Source organism: Bombus vosnesenskii, unplaced genomic scaffold (assembly GCF_011952255.1).
Source record: "Bombus vosnesenskii isolate JDL3184/JDL3185 unplaced genomic scaffold, Bvos_JDL3184-5_v1.1 scf7180000013263, whole genome shotgun sequence".
NCBI lineage: Eukaryota > Metazoa > Arthropoda > Insecta > Hymenoptera > Apidae > Bombus > Bombus vosnesenskii.
In genome coordinates, this window is record NW_022882923.1 from 9,075,235 (window position 1) to 9,101,982 (window position 26,748).

General features: G+C 49.9%; 1 protein-coding gene across 17 annotated transcripts in view; it reads left to right on the top strand.

Moving 5' to 3' along the window:
• LOC117232714 (tyrosine-protein phosphatase Lar) overlaps nucleotides 1-26,748 on the top strand; it is a 278,813-nt gene that overhangs the window by 160,511 nt on the left and 91,554 nt on the right. For 15 of the 17 annotated variants that reach the window (XM_033492311.1, XM_033492390.1, XM_033492320.1 and 12 more), the window contains 3 exons: nucleotides 11,971-12,009; nucleotides 20,747-20,878; nucleotides 22,516-22,674. In XM_033492311.1, the coding sequence (XP_033348202.1) occupies nucleotides 11,971-12,009; nucleotides 20,747-20,878; nucleotides 22,516-22,674 (330 nt within the window). The remainder of the gene's footprint in view (nucleotides 1-11,970; nucleotides 12,010-20,746; nucleotides 20,879-22,515; nucleotides 22,675-26,748) is intronic. The other 2 variants (XM_033492358.1, XM_033492365.1) reach the window with 1 other exon arrangement.

Genomic DNA, 26,748 nt, shown 5'->3' on the forward strand with positions numbered 1-26,748 from the left:
CTTCCACGGCAATGTTGTAACTCTTGGAGTTTAAGCAGAAGAGCATCGTCTGTGACGCATCGTCCGGTCCGTTTATCGAACCGCACACAGCCGGTGGATATTCCTCGAGTAGCCGCTGGCTAATTCCCAAAGAGATTATCGAAGACGCATCACCGCGATTCCACGTCCGAATACAAATTGGTCCCTTGCAACCGCGGTGTGGCCCGGTTCGAATGGAAGGCGGAGGAGAGGGAGGGTGTGCATGCATAGAGCGTCGGTGTATAGCGAGAGCGGTACAGGTGCGACGGGTCGAGGCAGCGAGGAAATTGCAGGGTTCTCGGTCCCCCAGGTGCTCTTCGTCATCATAAAGCCTACGCCACTGGCATTGTACCTGTATTAAAGCCAGCCTCGAACACGACCCTGCGACTCATCCCCCTCCTCTCCTCTGGTCGTGTGCTAGCTCTTCGCGTTTCCCGTGTTCTGTTCGCTCTGCTCGTTCTGTCCACCCTCGCTGCCAGCCGACTATGTATCGTCGACTGGTCGACCATTTCTCGAGACCACAGCCAACAGCCTTGCCTCGCGTTCCCTGGTCACCGCACCGCGACCAGTCGCCACATTTAATAATCGGTATTTATGGGAAAAACTTGCCAGACGCTCTCCTCGCCACGTCCACGATGGCCCATCGTTGCCGCATCGAAATCTACGACCTCTCTACACTTCCGCCCTCCTTCGTCCTTCGTCCTTCGTCCTCCGCCTTCCGCCAGCGCAAATACCGTAACTTCGAGTCTCCGTGCCCTCGATTCGCCAACGAACGCTGTACAAACGATTATTGGCAGACAATAAACGAGAATTTGGACACGATGCGCTGCGGGATATCAACACTTGGGTGGTTAACCAAAATTATTCCGCGGTTAACCAACCAGCGTGCGTAAAGGAGCGGATTCGACGGAATATGGCAAGAAGCGGGAAGAATCCGTACCGATTTTGGGACATTTCCATTAAAAAGTGGACAAATTGTTGCACTCGAGGCTAACTTTAACTTTGGTCCTATCCCGGATTCGTTAAATTTTTAACAGAAAGTTTCCCGATCGATTCCGACAGAGGCGCCCCGAGTACACTCACCGTGTCAAGTAGAACAGCTTACGGGCTGGTCAGGCGCGACGTGGCGCGCTTCGAGTTGGACAATTCTTTGGCCATCGAGGATCGTTGTTCGCGAAGACGATGTCGCGAGCGATTTCGGATACGTACGAGCATCGACAGTTTCGGACGATTCCAGTGGAACGATGGGCGATCGTGCGGGCATGCCGGTGGAGCCAAACTCCACAGGGAAAATCGTGGAGGAAAGCGGTTCTTGGCGTAATTATTTTCGAAGGATTAGTCGTTAATGCGGCGAAACACTTGGGAACGAGATAAGCTTCGCCGAGTTCCCAAAGAAAATAAAGGCTGATCCTGTCGGACGGTGGCTTACTTTTGGCAAAAACAACGCCGCAGCGGCGCACCGGAACGCCAAGAGTCGTGGATTTCTCGGCTGAACTGAAATAACCAACGGCACAGGAAGCCGTTTTAAGAACAAACTGTTGGTTGGTCGCAATTAAAGCTGACCCGCTTTCCGCTCGAACGCCGCACTTTCTTTCGACCATCGTTTTTCAAACGGAATTAATTGAGACGTGCAGCGCACGGGGCTTTCGCGCCCGTGATTCTTTTTCGTCAAGTTCGCCAGAACTGGTCCATGTGAAACGCATACAACGAGTGGTACGAACGAGAAATACGAAACATAATAATAGAGCGAACGCGTCTCCCGCTAGTCTACCAATATAAACTTCTCGTTGCTGTCCGTCCGTTCAGACTGAATTACCTGACCCTGTCCCGGAGGAGTCTACGCCCCGGCGTCCAACAACAAAGTTTGCACGGGCAAGTGAAGCTTAATTAAAAGCTACGATGACACTCGAGGGCCACTCTGCTCCGAGGGGCCAACGATTCGTTTCCCTTGGTATCGAGAACGAGAGGGAAACTCCTAATCGTCTATCGTTTACCTTCGCGGAAGAGTTAGCCCGGCCGCTCGGCTTCTCGAGATAACGCGCCGCCGCGTCTAATTTTCCACGAACCGCCTTGCTTCGAGATACTCGGCGCCAGGAATAAGACAAGAACATCCGGCGGGTTACTCCCCTTCGACGCGTTTCATTTCCTAATCCTCCTCGCGCCGCAATATCGCTACAAGAGCGTCGTTCCTCGTGCAAATCGCAGCTGAGGAACAAACGCAAATAAAACCTCTTTCTCTCTCTCTCTCTCTCTCTTTCTCTCTCTTCTTGCCTCGGTATAAACCCTGACAAGTCACTGTGAAAAATCCGCCTTCCGCGTTATTACCCGCGTTTCGCGGACATTAAGGTCGAGCTTTGCGCGCAGGAGCCTCTTCGATTCCAACTACTTTTAACCTTTCTCGCCGTTCGAATTTATGACCCGCGACCAAGAATATTTGGCTGGCGAGGCTGCGCCGAACATCGGCCCGCGATCCTCCTCCAACCCCGTGGAAGCTTTCGCGTCTTACGGTATGTACACCTCGCAGCACCTCGCAGGATGCTAATGCGCGTGATCGATAGGAGGATGGAAGTTGAAACAGCCCTTGCGTTTTTCGAGCGTTCGCCACGCACGCTTGCTACGCGATTTAAAAGCATACAGCGTGTGTTCGGTTCACTGGGAAAGTAGCAGAGTGGCACGGTAGAATTTTTTCGACGCCGAGGGCTCGTTTGAAAAATGCGAGGCTTGCGTGGTCTGTGCGTGTTCGAGGAACACCTGCCTTTCTTCGTAACCTCTGCCCTGCTTAGGCTCTACGACCACCTTCTCTTCGAGATTGCCACGGCTTGATTCCAGGTGTACCCTCGTCGGTAGACCGCCGTCCAGAGCCCAAAGAACGACGGGCACGCGAATTATTAAGCTAATAGCTCCGTGAGTATAGCTCCGGCGTCTTCCTCCCTGTACGCTTGGAAAACAGCACTGGCGAGTATTTTCCTGCCTGGTAAAAGGTATTGAGTCGTTTCAGCCAAGTTTCTACGGTTTTCGATGGTAGAAAGTTGGCCGCGCTGTCCGACGTTTTTCGACTTTGCACGCGAAGATTCGTATCTGCCGGTTTGTCTGCGCGCAGTGCTCCGGCCACGTTTTATCTCGCTCGCTGGATCGTGCGCCGTTGCAACACGTTCCTCTCTGCGTACTTTGGCGTCTCCGTCGGTTCTAATATTTCGGTTGTCGCGTTCGAGCTTGTCTCTGAAAGGGAATCTTTGCTATCCGTTGCGAGAGGCGTGTCGCGTCGTCGTCGTATGCGATCGGCAGCACCGTTGGCCGCCCGTCCGTGAATCAAACCAGGAGATGGCATCGCGTGGCCTCGCGAGCTCGAAGCAAATTGTTCGGAAAGCCGGGTCGCGTTTGAATTTCCAGCGAAAGGTTTATGACTATTCCTCCGTTGGGGCTCATTCGTACCGAATTGAGCGTATAACTAGCGGCGGTCGTTCTTGAAGCGCGGTATATATATATAAATAGGACGTCGAAGAGTCGTCGCCGGCAGCTGCAAAACTGCCGCGTATTTCTGGATTTCGAGGAAAATTGCTCTCGTTCCGCCGCCGGTGCATCGATTGCGTCGATTCGAAAATCTCGCTCTTTATCGGCGATGCGATAATTTTCAACGATCGTGTTAGACGCGCGCGCTTCTCTTCCGCCTAGGACCGCCTAGGATTTATGCACGGTTTCTGCAATGTCCGTAGAATCGATCGTCGAATACCGTGGTTGCCGTGCATCGGTATCGACTCCGCTCCACGCTGCTAAGAGTCTCTAGGGCAAATCTAGACACGGCAAAACGTCGGCTAATAATTTCTCGCGTCCGCTGCAACGACCGGGAATTTCGGAAGCGCGGCGGATGCAGACGCAGGAGCAGGAGAGACGATGGCGAAGGCAACGGGTAGAGGGGGCGGGAAGGGTAGTACTTGACTCGATAGGGAGTACCAATTATTTCGTTTGACCTGGCTGGTAGCCGGGCGAACCAATACTCCGAGACAAATTGTCAATTTATGCTTTCTCGTTATTACGCCGTCCTGATCATAGCGCGCGGTTCACCGCGAGCCAACCGAAATGCACACGTATCGTCATCGAGCGCATTTTGCGACATAGCAGGAGAAATGGTTCGAACGTTGTCGCGCGCAGTCGCCGTTACAAGCGAGTGTCGTGTGGCGAGAGACGAGAGGAGCCGGGGCTGGGCCTGACTGTTTCGTTTCGTTGGAATCGCTGACGATCGGTTGACGATACGTGGCGGACCCGGCCCGTTGAATGCCACCTCGCGACGATAAGATCTGGCGAAATAAAGGAGACAAGCGTACGGAAATGAAAACTACCGTGGAAGATCGCGGCACGGTGTACACCGCGCGTAGAACCGTAAAAATAAAGCGTAAAATCAACTGCTGACTCGATTGTGACTCTTTTACCTGCTACGTTCGGGGCTGCCTGCGCCGGAGGGAGTCGAGCGGAATCGCAGAATATCGCGGAGTGTGCGATTTAAATCATAAAACTGGAGTAAAAATTCCGAACAGTTTTTGCAGCTGCAGTTGCAGTCGCGGGATGCCTATCCGTGACTGTTTCCTTGGCTTCCTCGCGAATTTCTTTTCCTCCGATTCAGCTCGTTTGGTGGCCCTCTTTTCTTACCACTTATGTTTCTCTTTCGCCGTGCACCTCGAACGTTACCCGGCCATGGAACGGGCCGATAGAACCGTAAAAGGGAATTACTCGAACGATTCCACCTATTTGAGCGCGTTCTGCTCTCCGAATCCGTATACCTGTCCGTATGATCGATATTTCGTCGAAATCGTTTACGCCGCCGCTGCTCGTCCCCGCTGATCGTCCCCGCTGATCGTGCTCGCGATTCTCCGATAATCTCTTCTTCCACGGGAAAACTTCTTACCGACTTTGATGCCAAGCAGTCTCCGCGATTCGCCTCCAAATACCAATCTCGCTATCGTACCCGTGGGAAACCACGAAAATTGTATCCGACGACGCACGCGCTTATCAATTATTATCCTTTTCATTCTGCCTCGTTTCTCCTCCTTTTTCCCTCTCTTTCTCTCTTCCTTTTTTTTCTCTCGGTTTGGCAACCGAGTAAAAAGCGTGCTCGACCGAGCGATATTTTACCGCTTTTTCCTCGGACCAGAGAAAGGATCGTGATTTCGGTCTGTTTCAAATCTCGATCCTCTGTCCGTGCGGTCCACCTTTTGCAGACTGATCGCGGTTGGTTCGACGAGATCACAGAGATCTCGCCAAGAGGGAAAAAAGAATGAGCGCGATGGCGCACTCCGTGTCATTAATTGTCTTTGACTTTGGAGAGAGACGAATTCCAGTCGATCGGTCACGAACGATTCGAGTATCCTCGTAGACGGCGAACGAACGGGCTATTCACGGGAAGATCGCGCGACGGAATAGGAAGCGATAATATTTCATTCGCGGGACTAGAATATCATTTTTCAATAGCGCGCAGCTTAGCCAGGAGTTATATCGACCGGCTATATCTTCTGAACGTTGCCCTTCGTTTTTCCTCCATTTCTCATTCCGTCTGCTTTTTTCTCTTTCCCTCTCTCGCTCTCCTTCCTTTTGTTACCGAGTTTGACTAGGCAGCCCTGCCGCGATCACCGGCATCCGCGTGTGCTCTCTCACGTACGTGCAAGCGGTCCGAAAACGCTGGCAAGGGGTGCGTCGCGCACAGTAAATTCTCCATGCAAATGAGATGGCTGATACGCGCGAAATATAAATCCGAAAAACCCGGCGAATATTTATGTCTATTATCTGAAGACCCTCCGAAACCGCTTTACCTCGCCTCGACCCCCTTCTCCCACCCGCCCTTAGCTGCTTCCTCGTGATCGGCATCGAAATGGTCCTAGTTCTAGAAGCCTCGTTCCACTAGCTACCCCTTATCGCGCGTCCAGGTACGCGGCATCGTCTATCGAATCGATTAACTCCTCCTCGAAATACCCTACGGTGTCGATAATGGTAATTGCGCCGACAGGTTGTTCCAGGGGAAAGAGGGAAATCAGTGGATCGTGATTTATCCAAAAGGACGCGGTATTATCGTATCGTAAAACGAGGTAAAAATCCGTAAATCAAGGAAAACGTACTTGTCGTGTTTTTCCATCGCGGTCGATTCAATCGTCAGGTTGTTGGACAAAAGGTGAAAAGGGAGCGTAGTGGATGAAAAATCGTAGGAGAGCGATTTAGCAAAGTCGATCGACTTTGGTCTCGCGAACGTAACCCGTTGGATGGTTTCGCGAATCCGATTCAAGTTGTTCGTACATCGGCATCGAACTCGAGCGGTGCAACGCGTCATGGAAACCAGACTCTAATTAGTACAGCAACACAGCCAACAGTCGCTTTAATCGCATGCTTCCTATCACCTGAAACGAGTTTCTCGAAGGGCTATCACGCGAAGTCTCGAGGTCTTTAACGCGTCGTGAGTGTTAACGGCTGGCTGACCGAATCGCCGCGCCAACTGCAATAAAATTACCGACTCTTGTTTTACTGGGTCGCATTTTCGCTATCCGTTTTTCCGATCGAGATTCTGATTCGCGTGTAAGAAGAAGAAGAAGAAGAAGAAGAAGAAGAAGTAGTAGTAGAAGAAGTAGAAGAAAAAAAGAAGGAACAAAGGGGGGAAAAAGCACGGCGATGTATAAAATGCGAGTGCAAGTAGCTTACGTAAGCGGTGAGTGGTAGATTGGCTACTGTTTGAAAAACTTACGTATACACTCTCGTTCGTAAATATTAGGACACCTGCCGGTCTCGCAGGAAACGCAATAATTGACACAGATTATCAGAGAAGCGATTAATCAACCGCGATTACGTATTCGTGCGATACGACGATCCAGAATACAGAAAAATCTGTGGAAAGTTGCAAGAATTATGCACGATAGTAGCGAACGAACGATTGTACGTGTATAGACGTGGAAACCAATTTGCTTTAAACATCGTGACAAAATTTTAAATCGATCGGTTAGAAGATTCAACGAGTGTTTGCGAATGTTTGAATTTCAATCGTGAAATCATTTACAAAGTACGTGGAACCGAAGAGTAATAAGCGCACCGGCAAATCTAACGATGTAAACGATTGAGAGGAAAAGGCGTAGATAAGAAAAACATCTGGTTTGATTAATCACGAGATTCTATTCAGATTTACGCCTAGAAATGGGATAATAATTACGAAGCCCCTTTCGTTGATCGATCCCCGATGACTTTTCAGGGTTCGTCTCAATTTAATTAATTATTGTATTAAACGTTGCAAGCGCCCTCGATATTCATGAATGGCAGTGTACGTATCGCGTAACATGGCCGCGCGGAGTTTGATCGAAATATAAATCGCGTATCTCGTCTCGTTACGATACAAACGGCTCGAACGTCGGCCATTGCACCACCCGCTGTCCACGCCATTCCCGAAACTAATCGACTTTTGCGTTCTTATCGCCGCAATGTTCCATCAATGGAAAGTAATTATCGTCGTAGATCGTAAAGCGAGAACGGTCGAAGATGCGTCGATCGACACGGTGTAAATGAACGCGACCGTAAAAAATATTCTGCCTGTAGTAGCGTGCCAGAGACGCTGAATGTCCCGGAGCACACAGCTAGACAGGAAGACTCGTCATCTCCTTTTCGTCGTCTACCTATTACCCCTTTCACCGACCCCTTTCAAGGTGCTCTCTTTGTCTTTATCGAGCCACGTAGTAGCGGTGTTCCCGTGATGATCGCGCGCGGGGTACTTGGTGCAAAGGAGTGGTTTTCAACCCCTTGCGGCCGTCTTCCACCTCCCGATCCTCGACAGCTGGAACGAGCCTTGGCCAAGAGCCAGCGTATTCATTCCAGAAACTAGCCCCCGATCCAAGAGGCCAATTATTTAATCAATTCCACCCTCTTAGCGGCCGGTATAGACACCACATAGGCTATTGGAGGTACGGAACTGCCGACGACGACAGTGGCGGGCGTGGACAATTGAAATCTCGGCCCCTTCCTCCCGCCGATCGTGGACTTGGTTTTCGAGACGACTCGATTCCAATCGGTCGGTCACACTCGGAAGGTATGCCCATTATATTCACAATGGGACGATTTCGGAGCAATCGTGAAAACTTTGGTTGGAAGGGTGCGAGAGCCGAGGATCGAGGCATCTCGCACAAGCCTTCCTCGCCAAATCTGCGCGAAAGTAGTCGTTATTTCTTCGAGATATACCTCAGAGACGCGTTTATCGTAACGTCGTTTGAAATAAAGAGAGCGGCGCGGCCGGGCCATCTCGAAACGCTTAAAGGTTTTCGCTTCGAATTAGTGCCGCAAAGTCACGAATTCGTGCTGGTGTAGCTAGCCGGGTAGCTCGTGTCTCTGCCCGACCACGCCAACGTCGTACATCACGAATCCCCTGAGAGACCCATCCTCTTGACCGCGTCCATCCGCAATCCTACGTCCGAACGCTCGAACGTTAAACGTGATTTCGGGCTCACGCTCGCGATTCCACAAAATTAATCCGGGTCGGGGCCATCGATTCGCCTCTTTTCCTGCTGTCCCGTCGTTTATTTTCCACCTACGCCACGTCGAAATTTAATCGAACTCGTTTCTTTCCGTGAAACAGCGTGGCCGCGCCGCAGCTTTTTAATTTTTCCCACGATATTTATCCCTCGGTATCCCGACCCCTTACGTACGAACATCGTTTCGTCTGTACGGCCAATTCCCACGGAATCGGAATATGCTGCATATATCTATAACCGCTGTTGGATAGGTCGACGCATCGATAAAGAAGGAATATAACGCGAAATGGACGGTAATAAAAATTACATCAGACTTTCCCTCAACCCCATTCCCGCGCGTCCATCGATCCCTCGCGTTTCCCAAACTTTTATTTACGCTCTGCTCGAGAGCGCCGTTAATTATTGCCACGAATACCCCGACGAATCGTAACGTAGCTGCGTTACCAGTTTCTCGTGAATTATTCCGTATCGGTGGAAACGAGCGTGCTTGCCCGAGCCGGCCATCCAGCCGGATCCTTTTTCAGTGCCTCGATTAAATACGTATGCGTTTATTTCCAGAGTATTCATATCGATCGCGGCATCATTTAATCAACCTTTGACCCCGATCGATCCGTCTCTCCGTCGCGAACGTCGCGCCAAATTTCCACCAGAATTTCATATTCGATTCACTCGGGCTATCTAGGCGAACGCGCGGATGGATCGAGGGGAAAACGTTGAAAAATGAAAAAATTCGAGAGCAACCGTTTTGGCGGTGTCAAATTCGATACAGGCGCGCGCCGCGCCGTGTCGCGTCGTGTCGTGTCGTGCGGCGTCGCGCGTCGCGTCGCGTCGCGTCGCGTCGGTAGGTTTCGATGAAAAATAAATACGACCGAACGTACGTACGCTCGTACGTACGTATACACACGTTGGTCGCTGGCAAACGAAGCGAATTGTTGTTCGCGTAACAGAGGGGCTCCGGTGTACGATCGTTTGCTCTCGTGAAAGTAACCCGCGTCCGCGCGCGCAATCGTGACCGCGATACGAATCTCTCTCTTTGGCACGCTCGTCCCGCCTCCGGTATATAGGTCAGCTATGTGCGGATCGCTAGCTACGATGCCGACGTGCTTTCGCGGTAATGACGCCGACACACCACGCCGGACCCATTTAAATATCCACGGCCGATCGTTTGACTTTTTCTTTCCGCCACTCCTGTCACAGATCTAATTTTCTATCGCAGCGAGAAACGTTTCCTTTCGATTTAACCCTCGAACAGTGTACTCGCGTACCAGTATCTATCGCGTGTATCATAGAGATGATTTTGAAATTTCATCAGGCCTGCAACGAGACGCAACTATCGCGACTAAATTGGGAAAATTTGAAACCAATCGGAAAATGTGTACGAGTATTGCCGTTACGTACGCGGTATCCAAGTGTTGCGCGAATCTCTGTTACGCGAAACACAAAAATGAGAATCAGATTCCAATAATCGACAAAACATACTACGAATAGTATACCCTTCTTTCATAATTAATATGTCGAACGAAACGGTCGGTAATTAGCTAAAATTACGTATTACGTGCTAATATCGTTCACGTTTAGTCGGCAAAAATGCCATTGACTTTTTACCAGGGAAGCTTCCAATTGCTACTTTCTTGCAGCGAAAATATTCGAATATTCGTCGGACCGACGATTTTAAAAATGAGCGATCGCGATGGACGCCGTATTCGGCGAACGAGGATTGAATCAAGGGACAGGCTGGTGCGTGGAACATTATCGAGATTGCAGAATATTTCAAAGACGGGAAGACGCATGGGTGGCTGCTCTGGATGAAAAATGTCAAAAGTACGCCGGCCTCGATCTAAGAATTATCGAGGAGCTGCCCTATCTCGAGCGGGAGAAAAAAATCGGTGAAACATTTAACTAATAGCTCGACGTCAGGAGAGAAAGATCGGGACGGTTAAGGGCGTTGCGCGTACTCCGCGAGGGGAAAAAGAATGCTCGCACCGTGCGAGAGATAGAGCAGGTAGAACGGTATCGCTTCTGCGTTATTACGCGACGAGTCATCGGAGAGGTTGTTTCTCAAAGTTAATTTACACTTTCCGCGACGCGTCGACACGCGTCGTGATAACGTTTCATACGAACGGCGCCTATACGCATGGGATTTTCCCTACAAACGTACATGGACGCGTGCGTTTGATTAAAACAGTATCAGTATTCAAGGGTTTCTATCTCTTATTTCAACAAAGAGCGCTTCCGAGGTTGTTGTTTCGCCGCAGAATTATGTAAACGATATACGTAGGATGGTTGGTTAAAGAACATCGTATACAAAAATGATGACCGTAGTTTCTCGAATAAGAGAGCTTCAGTGGGATAAGCTGTTTGTACGCAGAGGTTCCAGGTGATCGTTTCAAATGTCGATAAACGTAACCATACTGTAAGCTGTAGATATTAGGTCGTCCGAAAAGTTTCTTTCGTTTTACGAGGAAACGATAGACGCACAACGTATTTTATTTTATACTGTTTCATCGAATTACTTACGATCTATTCTGTTCTGTCGAGATAAACGTTTCACAGACTTGGTTTCATATTTCTATGAAGGTGCACTGTCGTGAAGAACACGTTTGCGTAGGAAAGACACTTTTCGGACAACTAATAGACATTGTAGAAGCAGAAAAGCCCACTTAAGATTTATGAAAACGTCGTGTGATATTCGATAACATTATGACAAGGAATGCGTAAAATAAGTGAGATTACGATAATTGGAACATCCCCGTTAGACTTACCGGTTAGCTGATTTTTATAGGAAATCTGGCCTTTAACCTCGCGTGGTATTCCAACGAAAGGCAGTCGTTGAAATTTATTTAGATATTTAACGTCCGAAGAAAAAGAAATTTTCGAACCGTTGGATTCGGAGTTATGTCGCTAACGGCGGTACAAAGAAATCGCTTTGCACGAGGTCCGTGCAATTAGCGGTTCGTACGTTTCAGCGTGATAAAGAATAGAAACCGAGACGAGAGGAAAGTAAGAGAAGAATACCAGAGCGAATAATAAATATTTAACGTGAAAACATCGAGGCGGCGGACAATCTTTCAAACGTTTTACGAGCCAACGAATACGAGGGGCGGACGCGCACGCAATTTCCACGCGGTTTCGCGCTCCTGCAAGAGCTTCCGCGATACTCGACTCGCCCGAAGAACCCGGTCCACGCGTCGTCTCCTTCACACGCGCAGAAATATCTCTGCCGCGTAGAACGTAGCGCAAACGGATCGTAGGATAGCGCGAGACCGGAGAATCGACAGCCGATCGCGTTTCGTTGGTCGAATCCCGAATAATACCGCCGTACGCGCAACGATATCGTGACTCGTTGAGAATCGAAAGATCGCAGCAGTACTCGCGCAGAAACGCGATTGTAACGAACGGAACGTTTCGAGGTGCACGAAGCGTTCTCCGTAACGATGGACGACTCGACTCAACGAGCTTCTTTCAGGAAACATCAGCGACTCGCAGTACATCACATACATGACAAGTAAGTACGAGCGGCGTGCAAACTAAGCGCGCTGCAAAGTTTCCCCGGTGACCGAGGACGCGAATTGCACGAGCGTAACTCCGCGGCGAAATTTATCGAAGGTTCGAAGAAGGAAAAGAGCAGGAACGGAGCGTGCAAAGTGGAATAAAAGGAAGGAGAAGAAAGGGGAAAAAAGAGGAGGGAAAAAGAAAAGAACGTCTGGGCGACGTCTGAAGAAGTTTGGTTCGCACGGCCACGCCGGTCTATGTTTCCTTGCGTTTCAAGGGCCTCGTTAGAGCCGCGGCAAACCGCCGTAAATCGGCCTGTTTTCGAGGGCCGGTACTCAATTTCGCTTGGATGACCGGCACCGATCTAAATTTCAAATCCGCTAATGTGTATTTTTGCAGCGGGTCCGAGGCTCTTATCGGCCAGGTCTGCTACACGCTTTGCATTTCAAATTCCGCGCGCACAACCCGTGTCGAGCGTGGTGGCACGGACCAACTTTCGAATGTTTCTGCCCGCTTATGCGCTGTCATTTGTTTCCCCCGCTCCTCTTTCAGATACCAGCCGCCGATCTACGATATCTAGCGGATTTTATTTATGGCGGCACCGACTACGTATCGGAATTGATTCCGTGATTTATTCGCCAACCGTCCTTCGAACCGGCCGGTCGATATCGTCGAAGAGAGGCTGGCCCGAAATCGAATTTCGAGAGACAGGTTTTTCCTTTCGAATCGCGTTCTCGTTTCCGTCTCTTTCCCTCGGCGCGACCTGCTCCAGCCTCTTAACGAGGCGCAAGCGATAAATTTTCTTCTCTCTTTCTTTTTCTCTCTCTCTCTCTCTTTCTCTCTCTCTCTCTCTCTCTCTGTCTCTCTCTCTCTCTCTGTTTCCCTATCTCTGTCTGTGTGTGTCTATGTATATTATATGTATAGACGTATCGATTCGGTAGAGTTCGGTGCGCCTCGCGACGTTATTCTCCGCGCGAAAATACCGCGCGCGACGAACGCATTAAGGTCACGAAAACTGTCTCGTCGTATAATTTGTACAACGAGAAGGTATCGGAGAAAGTAGGCGGAGATGTAAGAATCGAGCACGCCGCCGCTCCAGTGCCGTCACTCTTTAACGACGGTATAACTTGGACTTTATCTTCGCGTAATTTTCCTCGGTACATCTTCGCGCGGTTTTTACGGCTCTTCTTAATGCACGGGACGACTCGCTGGCTAATTGCACCGCGCGAACCGACGATTGCGAAACTTCTGGCCGCGCGAACCGCCAGCAAGAAAGTCGCGCTGCCACGGCCGGCTAATTGAAGCGCAATTAACCGCGTTAAAACGTTGCCTACCGATTAGAGCGGTGGTGTGTCACCTGCTGCCGGCTGCCAGCACACCACCCGAGACTTTCTAATATATGCTGGTACGTGCCGTCAGTGTGTGAACTGGCTGCGCTGAAAAACCTGCAGGCAGTTTCCCGTCGGATCCGACGAACAGACGACGCTGATCGAATCGACCGTTTCCACTCGGCCACCCTTTTATTCCTTCTAGATTCTAAACTTTCGCGATCGTCCGGTGACGTACAGCGACCGTCGCGCGTCAGACCAACGCCAACCACGTACCAACGACGCGCGAATCGAAAGCCGAGGAATCTTTTTGTTCTTAGGCTCGCGCGACCGCCTGAATTCCGCGGCAGCTGGAATTAAAAACTCTAGACGGTGGCTAAAAGTAAACTCAGCCTCTGGAGGATTTAATTTTTCAAGTATCGCGAGCAGACCAGAAAGGTCGCGAGCCTGCAACGTACTAAACTGGCGCGTTCTTCTCCGTTTCGTAAATGCTCTTTTAAATGGGTCTGAAAGCACTATTAGCGTTAAAAGCCAGTTACGGGGTACAGCGCCGGCAGCGTTCGGCCAGACTAAGCCGACTCGACTGAAAACGAGATACGAAAGTGCTCTCCGGATATGTCTCCTGCCGCGCGGTGCGCGCTTCCGCCGTTCAAACGCTATTTCGTTTCTCGAAATAAAAATTTCAAAGGCAGGCAAATCGGGCTAGCCAAGGGGGCATTCTCCCTTTCGTTCGGCATTTCAGACTTTGCTGGATGTCGTCGTCCCGCGGTTACCCCCATCCTTTTGGACCGTTGCCACGGGGAATACAACGTCGCGTTGTCGTTTCGTACACCGACGACGACGACGACGACGACGACGTTCTTCCGTGATTAGTCGTTGGTTCGTACGTTCGGCCAAATTTACAAGCGACATAGGGCACCGAGATATCTCGAAGACGACGCTACTTATTTAGAATATTGCCGGCATGCATTTGCATAAATTTAGCGCAGGCCCTACGGCGTTTCTCGTCGCGTTGCGCCCACCGTTATAGAACCGTGGAGACTCTCTTAAGTGCCAGATAGATCCGAAGCCAGTCGCCTGGACTCCGCCTCCGACAGCCGCCCGTTACAGGGCATCGGTATCGACTCGCTCGTAAAGAAAACGCTCGTGAGTTTGCTCTCGATCGATGCAAATTCCAGGCTGAAACGTAACGACGTTCGCGGGATCTTCGCCCCCTCGTGTTACACGACCAACGGTAGCCGAACGCCGCGCGTAAATCATCGGCGGAACGACTGAGAACATCGCATCCCGTGGATTTTCGAGGTTTGTGCCACGGTACGCATGCATATTCAAATTGAATTATCCGCCCTACCAGACGCGTTGATTCGAAATCGTTCGGCGGGCCGATCTCGTCGAAACAACCAGCCATACCGCTCGGTTCACCGAAATCCGCCGCGCATCCTCGCCATTGTCCCTGAGCCGCTTGGACTTCCTAGACTAATGGAAATTCCTGGCGAGAAGTTGGTTAAAACGCAATCGCTTTGCATACGTATCGACACCGAATCTCGTGCTATTCTCTCGGATGCATCTATGCTCCTCCTTCCTTTCGCTCCTTCGGCACACTTTTGGATACAGGCGTCGTTGACGCGTCGTTGCGGTCATCCAAGCTCGTCCCTCGCGTCTACGCTTTCCACGGCGGAGGAGACGCGTGGCGATCAGCAGTTTGCGTCGGCGGAAAACGGAATCGAAAGCGAACGATCGATTGAAACGTTGTTTTCGTGAAAGTAAAAAGAACGGAGAACGGAGGGAGGAGAGGCGGGGACGGAAAATGGAAGAGGAGTAACGAGTTCTCTTTCGTATCGCATGCCGACGACGGGAGAATTGTTTTTTCGCTCTTTGTTCGCGACGCTCGTCGGTTTTGCGTTACTTATCTCGTTAAAGAAACGCGAGAAACGGATAATCCGCAACCGACAAATCGCGACTGCCCGGAGAGGCGCCGGTCGCTCTTTTCACAGCCGTAACTTTATCGCGAAAGAAAGAGCAACGACGCGACGAGCGCGAGAGGAGAATGGAACGTGCAGACGCGTTTGTGTCGGTGGCTAACTGCCTGGCAGCTCGCGCTCGAAACAGTAGAATAGGTCCGTAAGGGTCAGACGCGACGAACGAACGACGAGGACAGCGGCAAACGACGAGACGAAGTTACGAAGTAATGGACGCTTTAATTCCAAAGGAATAAATTGCAATTTTTCCAGCGGCGTAAAGTCGCGGTCGCGCCACCCCTCTATCCAACGTTCCCGTTAAAAATCCCGGAATTCAATTAAACGCGGCCGCTAGCCGCAATCCCGAATTGAAATCTTGCAATTTCATATTCGGCCGTATCCGACCAGCCGCGGCAAGATCGAGCCTATCCGTTTGAATTTCGTGGAAAAACGATGTTCGCTTTCAAGTTTCAAGGATTCTCGGCAACCACAGCGGTTTAGCTGTTTTCGCCCCCCCAAAAAAAATCATTATGGTCCCGTTTTGTCGCGCCACGAATAGACACGTCCACTCGGAAAACGGTATTAAAATTTCATCGAACGAGTTACGATGCTCTCGTTCGCCGTTGACCCGTGTCTCGAAAACGAAAACGGACGGGGTCAACTATTCGGAGGTGCATTCGCTTTGGGTTAAAAACACCGCTAGTATGTCACGTTTTCCTTTTTCGTCGGCCAATTGACGCCACATTTTGACAAGTTAAATTCATTTATTCCTATAATCGAGTTGGTTCTTCTCGGTTGTCAGAAGCTGACCGGATATTTTTCCATTCGTTTTTCTATTCCTTCTCCGTCCGGTTGCGCCGTGTCGCGTGTCACGACGATTGCGATCGAACAGAAATTATAGAGGCGACGCGCGAAACCTATTGCGTTGGAAAAGATCGAGAAGGAAGGTAACGGCGTAGCCGGCAATAATACTTAAACGCCAATGACGGTCCTCCGGCATATAAATTCAATTTCACGGTTGGCCGGAGAACGGCGGAAAATTTTCATTATTTAATCCACGCGGGATTCTATTCTCCATTGTTGGCGCATTGTGCTCGTACAAACGAGTAGAAAACGCGGAGAAGATTTCCGGAAACCGAAGCTGGACTGTTCCCTCGTTGATACGCGAACACCGTGCCACGGATAGAGGGGTTGAAAACCCATTTAAATTAATATTTGCCCTGCACCCGACCCACGGGTCTCGATCGCCTGCAACACCGACCCGCGATTTCGATACGCTAAAATGCGAATAAGGTCCGCGCAATTATTTGCGATAAACCCGTGCTCGAGTAATGTACACTCGACGTTGATGCAGCCTCGCCCCTCTCGCGTTACCGCCGCCACCGACGTCATCGCCACCGTCGTTCCGCCGCTACGACCGCAACCACCATCGGCTTCCATTCTCTCTCCTTCTCCATCTCGTCGCTCCTTTTCCCTGCCAACGAGCGTCATCGTTCAGCGATGGGAATCCACCATCGTTGGCGCATAAACTCTCCTGTTTACAATCGATGCCCGAGCAAAATGGCACCGATGATGCTGCATGCGTCGAACAGAGTCCGCGCGTACGCCTACATCGGCCTGGCTTGCACCTACCGCTGCATCCACTTGGATCCACTTGGCACTCGAGGCTCAACGAGATCATCGACGAATCACGTCAGCGACACGAACGATTTCCACGCGTTTTCAAGCTTCCGCCTCGTACCAGTTCCAACTTGATCGCAGACCGCTCGAAACGATGACCGACCCGCGCAATCTCGATGGTCCTTCGCCTTTCTTTTCCACGAGACAGACTCGCTCGATCGGTACCTATCGAGCGTTTACAAATTTTCGCCAATTAATCGCCAATTAATCGCGAGTCGACGGATCGAATCCATGGCCGACGAATTTTCGTCGCGCGGCCGAAAATCCGCGCGACGAGGCTCGATGGCACACAAAGACCGATGCACCGATCGATTCCGTAATACGTTCGGCAGTAGGTAACGCGTAATTTTATTCAAATCTCATGCAGATTGCTCCGTTATCGGCTACTTTTTCAATTACGTCGCGGCAGGCTATAAAGCGTAATAGAGGCGAGCGCTCCGCGAGCGAAACTTTTTCTCCAGCCTCCGCCTTCCCTCGCCACGCCTCGCCTCTCCTCGCCTCGCCGCTCCTCGTTTCTCCGCTCCGAGATCCTCCTGCCAAACCGGTATAAACTTTAAGCATGAGATACGACTTGGACCGTTTTTACACGGACCACGATCGCGTCCCGCGATCCTTCGTTATTACGAACTTTTGGCAGAAATAACCGACCGATCTTTATCCTGATTTTCGGCCGTGGCGAACGCTCGATTCGCACCAGCCGCGCTCTTTCGAGCGTCGCTAACGAATTCGCGAGAGAAGCTCGATTTCTTCGTCGCCTTCGTACGATCGCCCAACGTCCACCGCTCCGTCGCTACTTTCTGCTCTCGGAGAGCAAACAGGATAGGACTCTTCGTTGCAAAGTCGACCGCCATTCCTTCCACCGGCGTTTAATCTCATCAGTTTCTCCGACTTTTCTTTGGACACGCGTCCGAAATTTTTGCCAGATTTTCCTCTACCCTTGGCCGCTCGAAGAACGCTGCTGGTCCCTGCGAGATGTTAACGCCATCAACGACGTTACTCGTACAAAGCTCACGATGTAATTTCTTGCATGTCGGTCGCGCGAGAATTAACGAAACGCAATTACCAAATCCCCCCGCCCCTACCGCGTTCCTTTCTCCGGGCGATCTGTACACGACCATCCTCTGTGGCTTTCCGAATTCCCCTGTGTTTTCCACTTTTCGACCGCGTTTCTCAACTCTTCCCTCTCGCCAACTCGCCGGGATTTAATGAAAACGAGCGAACGATCGCTTTTGATGGCGGAAAGTCGGAAACTTGTTTCTCTCGTTCGGGTCTTGTTATCCGTAATGCAGCCGAGGCTTTAACGAACGCGCTCGTCGTTGATCCTTCGGACGAAACGCAATTCAGCATCGTTGTAATTTGTAAACTACGCGTTCCGCGAGTTGGATTCAATTGCTCGCGAAGTAGTCGCTGCGTGTTCTCTCGCCGTGTACAGTGGCTGCATCGAAATCGCGTCCACTCGGTCCCTTCGATATTCAACGAGACCCGTAGATCTCTCGGTCTACGTACGTCGGTTTCGAAGAAAGATCAGCGGCTCGGCATTTTGGCGCAGAATCCCGGTTTGCGGTTGTTTATCGCGCGACTCTTTCATGGTCGATCATAAATTATCATTGGGCAACCGTGGGCGCGGCAGGTGCTTTTGATGCGCTCTGCAACCCGTTCTAAATAAATATACATCTAGCTATCTGAATTGTAGTCGAGGGAAGTTGCATCTATGAAAAGGCTTGGAAATCATCTCGGTCGGTAGAATGGTTAAAATCATTTTTCAAAATCAGCCTGATCTTTGGAAATTTCTTTCTCTCTTTCGGAGAGAGATTTCTCGTGCAACTCGTCGTACGCGTAAAACGGGCTTTCCTCGAATTCGGTGGAGATTTTTTTCTAGCATTTTGTACAACGTTGTTCTCGCCGAAACTTTATGAAATTCGTTCGGAATCGTAGCCAAAAGCGGTCGGAATATTTAAAAATCGATCGATCGTCGCGCACGGCCGGGATTGCGCTCGATTAATGCACCAGCTTCCAACTATTTCGTTATGATAATCGTCACGTGTTCGGCCACAATGCGACCCGAGTGGATAGCAATAATCTGGAACGAGCGATTCGATCAAAAATTATCGACGGTTCGCCGATGGAATAATATTTACCTTAAATTGCATCGCACATATCCCTGCCTCGCAGTTTTCATCGCAGAGCCGATAGATTAACGCGTTCGTGTTCTCGTTCGTCGACGGTACGAATTTTCGAGCCATCCGAAGCTTTTGCCTTCTCTGTTCAACCAGCCGGCCATGCCCTCTCGACATCGTTTCCCCTTTTCCACGATAATCTTTCATTTTGCGATCGCGCGAGGACATTTTTTTCGCCGCATGCGGCAAGCTCGTCGCGTTTCAATTCGATTGGACTCGATTCGATGCGATGCGATTCGATCCGATTCGATTCGATTCGATTCGATTCGACTCGATTCGATTCGTTTCGATCCGATTCGGTCAGATTCGATTCGGTCGTGGATACGTCGCCGGTTACGAGACCATCAACGATCGATCGTGAATCGCGCGACGCAGACTGTACGTGTCAACGCATTCGCTACGCGCAGAGATCACCGCTTTTTCGTCAGATCATCGTGTCAGTTAAATCGCTGTGCGCGTATTTACCGCTTCGTCGAATGTTCTTCCAGGTGCGTCGTGCGTTTGGTAGCAATCGCAAACCGTTCGTCGATACAGACAGAGGCATCGTGGCGAAGAATCGTGCAACAATCAAGAACGTCCTTTCGAACATCCAGACAGACTTTCGTCCGGTCCGTCTCGGGCGATTCGTTCGTTTGCTGCAATTTGTTTTGAGAGCGAAGATTCAGGGGCAATCGGGAGATCGAAAAAGTCGAAACGTTTCCGTTAGGGACCGGCGCGGCAATCCATGGAAGAGTGGCCATAAACGATCCGTGCGATCGCAAAGTTTCGAGACCAATTTAATACTTGGCCGGTAGTCTCGCTCCAGATAGCACGCCTCTTGGTCTGGTCCTTCTGTTTCCAGCGGGACGGCGCGTCGTTGTTACAGCGAAGGCTGGGCCGGGAGAAACTGCCAGCAACGAACAAAGAAGAGGCGCGCAACCGTATCCATCCATCTTGAAACGACCGTCTCTTTATCGCCGGGTAAAAGCGTGTCGAGCCGGCTCGAAATTTCCATTCACGTGTTAAACCCGCTAATTCTGAGCCGCGTGTTTCGGGACGACACGCGACGCGTTCACGCTATTTGTCCGCTCGATTCGGGCGCCGCTCGATTTCCTGCGATAGCAAATTTCGTTTATCGAGTTTACACGAGTTTTCATCCTATCGATTCTACGAATGCCCGGAATAACGTTCTTTTTTTTCTTCTTTTTTTCCACTTCTTTTTTCCTCCTCTCTGTCTCTCTCTCTCTCTCTCTCTCTCTCATATTTTGTCTTTTTTCCTTTTCGCTTTTCATACGTATGTTTCTCGTCGAACGGCGCGTCCGAACGAAAAGTTTGATCTGTCACGAACCGATGCGATCCGCTGATCGTAAATGCGATCTAATCCGATCCGGTATCAATCCTCTCTTTTCCTTCGATCGGTCGAAAACTACGTATAATCTTCGACCCTTCGATAATTCGCCCAGTCTTGCCTGACGACCGGCGAATTCTTTCAAAGACGTTCCACGATACGGCGGAACCTCTCTATCTCCGTTCGGCATGTTAACTCGGGCAGCAACGGTGGGCATCGAAACAGCCCGAAGGGACTACTCGATTCTAATCAAAGGCTTGCCTCGATCTTGTGCTCGCAGGTCCGCCGACGATCCTGGTGAGGCCACAATCGCAGCAGGTGAAGGCAGGAGGGATAGCGAGCTTCTACTGCACGGCAGAAGGTGCGCCGCCACCCCAGATCCACTGGCGGAAAAACGGAAAGAGAGTTTCCCGTAAGTATTCGCGTTTTCGTTTGGTCGTCTGCTAGTTTTTCAAAGTTTCGAGAAGCCGTTTCTCGTCTACCGACCGCGTTGCTGTTCCGCGGATCATCTAAACGCCAGAGATGGTAATCGTATCGACGATATCGAGTCTATCGCCTCTTGGCTCTTTTCGGTCTCCGGTTCCGGTTCCGCGTGCGAATCCGGTTTCTCTTTCGTAACTATCTCACGATTTCGTACTGTATTTTTCGTTTCCGCTTTTGTTTTCTTTTCCGTTCGTATCATCTTGCCAGCGACGTTGTTCTCTTCCGATACGTCGCGTCACGTAGACTCGACGACATTCCCGCCCTTTTCTTTTTAACTAAATTTCGCGCTCGCTCGGTTTCCGGAAACACCGGCTGTTGCCGACCGGTGTGCCACTGCAGCCGGACTCTTCGTTACATCCAGAGTTTCCAGAGACCGACCGGATTGCCGAATCTTCCAGCGTACAACTCGAGGTACTAACTGAAATAGACGTCGCTTCTTTCAAGCAGAAAGCCTCGCGCGCCCTTTGGATTTGCCAAACTGATTTCCGGTTCGGGCAATCTTGCCGCGTAAGACTGTGACTACATAGAATATATCCTATAGATATATAAATTGAAGCAATCTTAAACAACAATCCACCAACTAATAGCAGACTTCTTTCTTACAATTTCATAATCTTTGCCAAATAGGATGACCAGGTAACTCGCGATTGATCGCGTATCTTCTATTTATCGTCGCTACTTGTCGCTATCGCTGAACAACGTTTATCGGTAACGAGACGGTAGCTTACGAATCGTAAGATTTCGCTGGCAATATTAGCTCGATCGTTTATGCGCAACGAGAGTCCGAAGACCGAGTTTGGCTTGGCGCGTCGCTCGTTATCACCAGTCGGACGAATAGAAATCGGAATAGGAATCGGAACCGGATCCTGTCGAGGAAGAGTGCGCGGTCCAACTAACCGTTGGAAATTTGCAACGCCGCGAAAAATCGCGCCGGTTAACGGAGAATAGACGCTTTTATCCTCGGCTCGTCGATTGTTCTCGATTTCGAGCTGGTTCGCGGCTCCGAAATTCGCTAATCCAGCGAAACGGAGATAACGACGCGTAACAAAGTTGGTGGTGATCGCGTGAAACGCGCGCGAGGAGCCGGCACGAATCGAACCGATCGACCGCCCACGGATACCTTTCTGTCTCATTTGCTTCGCCTCGTTTCCATCCTGGTGATCGACTCTTCTAACAACCTTCGTCCTTCGCGTTCTTCTTATCCTTTTTATTTCCCCTCGTTGTTAGCGATCGGCTGCCTGCTCGCAAGATTCGCGTCGCGGCCTTGGCATTTTACTCGCTGTGCAACGTAAAGAAAGAAACTTGAAATTAATACGATTTGATCGCAGATTCGATTTGATCGCGCGCGCGAAGTTATTAAATTACTCGACCTGCGAGTGTAAATCGTAGACACGCCGAATGTGCGTGCACGAGCCTCGAGATTTAGAAAAGTCGTTTCTTTCGTTGTACGAACACGGCCGTGCCATACGCGAGATCGAGAAGACTCGGCTGGAAATCGGTCGAGCCGATCGACCTCGTGGCCGATCCTAACGATCGTTCATCCCGATGTTTCGCGTTATTCCGTAGAATCCCAGTCACGGTACCTGGTGCACAACTATGAAAACGGAGCCTTATTGCGGATCGAACCTGTCAGGCCGGTTCGCGACAACACCCTGTACGAGTGTCTAGCGGAGAACGGAGTCGGGGACGCCGTGTCAGCCGAGGCGCAGCTTAGAGTCTACGAAGGTATGTAAAGTTGCTTTTAAATTTACATCGACGATTGTTCGACGCTCTCGTCGATCGTCTATGGCGTGCGTCGACTACTAAGCTTCGCGGTCCAACGGAGAAGTTTCGGTTCAGCGTTACATGGCGACATCGTCGTACGGCTATTAACGTTAGCCTGAAGGCAAACGGCGTAGTCGAAATTTAATATTTAACGAAAGGCTGCTAGGAACAGCTGGCGCCGCCGTGGCGCAAGCTCGATCGCTGCAAAGTTTTCAGCGGTGTGGATAGATTTTGCGCAGCGGACGGAAGCTGCTCTAGAGACTCGGGATTTTTCGAAAGGTGGGAAAACAGATGCCGGACGCGAAGAAGAGCAGGAAAAAGGACGATCGAAATACTCGGAGGAGACTGGAGGAAACAACACGGCTATATAACGAGCCAAATTCCGTTGAAATTAAGCGAAGCCTTTCTTCTTCCACGGTTGGGTCCAACCACGCGATCTCTCTTTCTCTTTCTATTTATACGGAAGAGCGAACAGCTTAATGGCGCCCAGTTCGGCGACCAGGCGGAAGGCGACGTAATAGAAAAAAAGCGACTGCCGCGCACCTGCAAAGCTTACCCTTTTCCGGGAAGAATCTCTTAAACTTTCGCGAAACGCCTTAATTGGCTTGGCCAGCTTTTTAATTCGATTCCAACTTCACCTCGCGGATATTTTTGCTGGCAGTTTCTCTCGTATTCTTCCTCTGGGGGAGAAGGAAAAAAAAAGGGGGGGAAAGAGGGGGGAAAGAAAAAGTACCGTCCGTTGTGAGAAACCGTTCCGAAGCTTCTCTCCTTCCTCGATTCACGTTTCATTTCTAACCTTCCACCGCAATCATTCTCCCTTCGCCGTCTCTCCGCATTTGCGTTACCGACCGCGATTCGACGCTCGAAATTCATTGGAATTTTTTGTTTCTCTCCTTCCTTTTCCTTTTTTTTTTTTTTTTTGTCTCTCTTTCAACCGTCGATTTCCAACTATTTCGTGTCAATGCCGTTGCCACCGGGCACCATGCAAGCCGTCGTCAATCGCTGGATATTCGCCCGGATCTCTCAAATTCGGCCGTGATTTCGATTTGTTACGAAGTTGATTCGACCGGATGATCGCTTTCCCAATGGTGCGATAATACGTGTCTGTTCCTTTATTTGTCGCTAGCTGTAGTCATTAGGCGAGAGAAGTACATCGTCGAACGAACCGTCTGCAGCGTAAAATAGATATCGATTCTAAAGTCAAATAAAAAGTGAATATTAATCTCGTTAAGTTTCTTCGTTCATCCTCGGTCAATACTGTCGTACTTCTATACCGTTGAAGGATACTTTAAATTCCAGGGAAAAAACGTGATTTCTCGTTCTTAGATCACTTTCACTCTCTTTTTTTAAAACGTAAACCCTTTCTGTTTGTTGAAACACGAAGAAAATTTGGTTACGCAGCGACCCACGCTTGTCTCGTATGTACCGAAATGGATTAGAAGCTGAGATCGAGCATCGATCATTTCAAGTTTCCGAAATTGTCGAATGTTCGCCGCAACGTTCGATCGTTCCCCGTCGGTGAGATTTCGCCTGGCCGACACGATTTTTTCCACTGGCCGCAGGTTCTCTGATTAAACAGCGCGTAACTTTCGAACAGAGAGAGGCAAAAGCCGGTGTAAGTTGCACTTGCAGACGTTAAACGGATATCAGCGCAAAGGCACGGTTGCTAATTGTAAAGCGACAGAGTACACGACGGAGGTGGCTGCGGACTAAGCATCTTTTTCCCCGTGGAGGAGTCGCACGCGATCAATCACCGTGGTGCGCGGAGCCCACGCGAAGAACTCTCCCCTTTTTGCCAGTTTTTCTTGCCGGCTCGCTTACGCGAGATCCATGGCCGTGTTTTTGTTTTTGTTGCCGGCGCCCGCTCCCACTTTCGTGGACGGGAGAGTTTAAAAGTTGCGCGAATTTTTCTCCACCCGCCCGAATAAACGGGGTATTTAATTCGGTCGGGCGGCTGAAAAATACGCGCCGACGTTTACGCGGTGCTGGCGCGTGCTCGCAACGCGATCCTTGGCCAAAGTTGGTTTTGGTAAATGGAGTCTCAGCCGCATAATGAGCCCGTTCGAATATTTAGGCATCCGGCGGTACCGTTGGCCATACGCGCTTCGTTATCGAACGCATCACCGCGATAAATACCTGCGAACTCGTATTAAAGCCGCATTCGGCTAATGCGATTACTCGAAGCATGTTATGTTGCAATAATGTAACAACGTAACATCGGTAAATGCGGTTAAAATTACATGGCGAGCTGGCGGAACAATCGATAATCGTTGTAGCTGGCGCGCAGACTTTGTCGAGTCCAAGTAATTATCCCTTTTGTCTAAGTCCATGCTACTGCCACGTAATTTTTCTAATCGAGCGTATCGAATTTTTGTACCGCGGTCTCCAGGAAAACGCGTCGTTGCGTTTCGTTCGGTGGCGTCGCGATGGATGACGATGCCGGATCACGAAAATATTCGAACACTCGTGAAAACGTTTTACGAATATATCGTCTAAACGTATCGAGGATAATAGAAACGGATAGCGCCAATTTCTTATTTATTTTTCGTATAATAACGCGTTCTAACGGTTAGAAGCGAGAACAGTTCACGCGATTCAAGACGATATTATCAAAGGTTGAATAAAAATAAGCCAGTTGTATAGAAACTTTTGTCGCAAGGTCTACTACGGTCTCGCGATTAAAATAGATATTGAACAAACTTGGAAGCAACCTGAAAACGTATAAAAGGATTGAGAGTTATCGAGAACATTGGCAGAATATAGAAATCAGTGGCGACAGTCTTTTTTCTGATTTCTTGCTATAAATATATTCCAACTTCTGATAACGCAAATACGACTTTCAGATTCGTTTCGAGTTTCGCGAACACTTTCCACTCAAATCGGAGGAATTAAACGGAAATAGACGCGCTCTTGCGAATTTAGCCGATGAAACGAAGAAAGGATGCGTTCTCGCGTAATAAGAAATCGCGCAGAATTTGTCTTCTTTCGTAGACGACGCCGAGTGTCCTGGCGAACAGGGAAATTATATCGCAACGAGGCCGTCCGTTATCTGATCTCGTCGGTGCTCATTGTCAGCACGGCGAACTGGCAAGGCGTCGATGCTATCTTCTCCGTTCGAGCAAACCTTTACCGTCAACGGCGTATTCTACCTTGTTTTCTGGTGTAAAGTTTTACGACGCGACTCGCTACATTCGCTTCGCGAATGCTCGATGCGTCGCAGTTCGAACGTTACACAAATAAGGTGAAGAATTAAAGTTCGAGTACAGCAGCGAAATTTATCGTACGAATCCAACAGAGCGACGGTTCAGAGTGTTAGAACAGAGAATATCGAGAGCTGATTTTATATATCGGGTTGTCCGAAAGGTATCTTTCTTTCGCAAACGTGTTTTTTGCAACAGTGCACCTTCGTAGAAACGTGAAACCAAGTCTGTGAAAAGTCGCGGAGTTTATCTCGACGGAGCAAAATGGATCGTGCCTGATTCGACGAAATAATATAAAACAAAAAACGTTGCGCGTCTATTATTTCCTCGTAAACGAAAGAAACTTTTCGGACGACCTAATACTACGGGTCTGGCTGCTATGGAGAGGGTGTCGCCGGGACCCAGATCAGAGATGGTCGTGCTGCTACTGTTTTCTTACACTGGAACACTCTCTGCGTTGTCGTTTCGGATGTTCGTTAGACCCCGTTGGTTTTTCCATCGCTATATCATGACTGGGTGACAACGTCTACGTGCGAGGCACGTAACGCGCGTTAAGTAGAGCGGCTGGCGGACGTAACGCTACCACGCGCGATCCTATCGCGACTCGTCCAACTTTGACGCGTCTCTCGATCGCTGGATAGCCGAATACGATGTTTATCAGAGTGGCGAGATTTTAAGACTTCGGCTTAAAAGTAGCCTCCGTTGCAATCGTGCCGTACGATTTACAGACGTGTGACGTTTGCGTATTCCGGACGAAACAAGATTAAAAGTTTCGAAGCCGCGATACGTAACACAGAGGAACCGGAGGTAAAATTTCGCGACTCGTCCGGAGTTA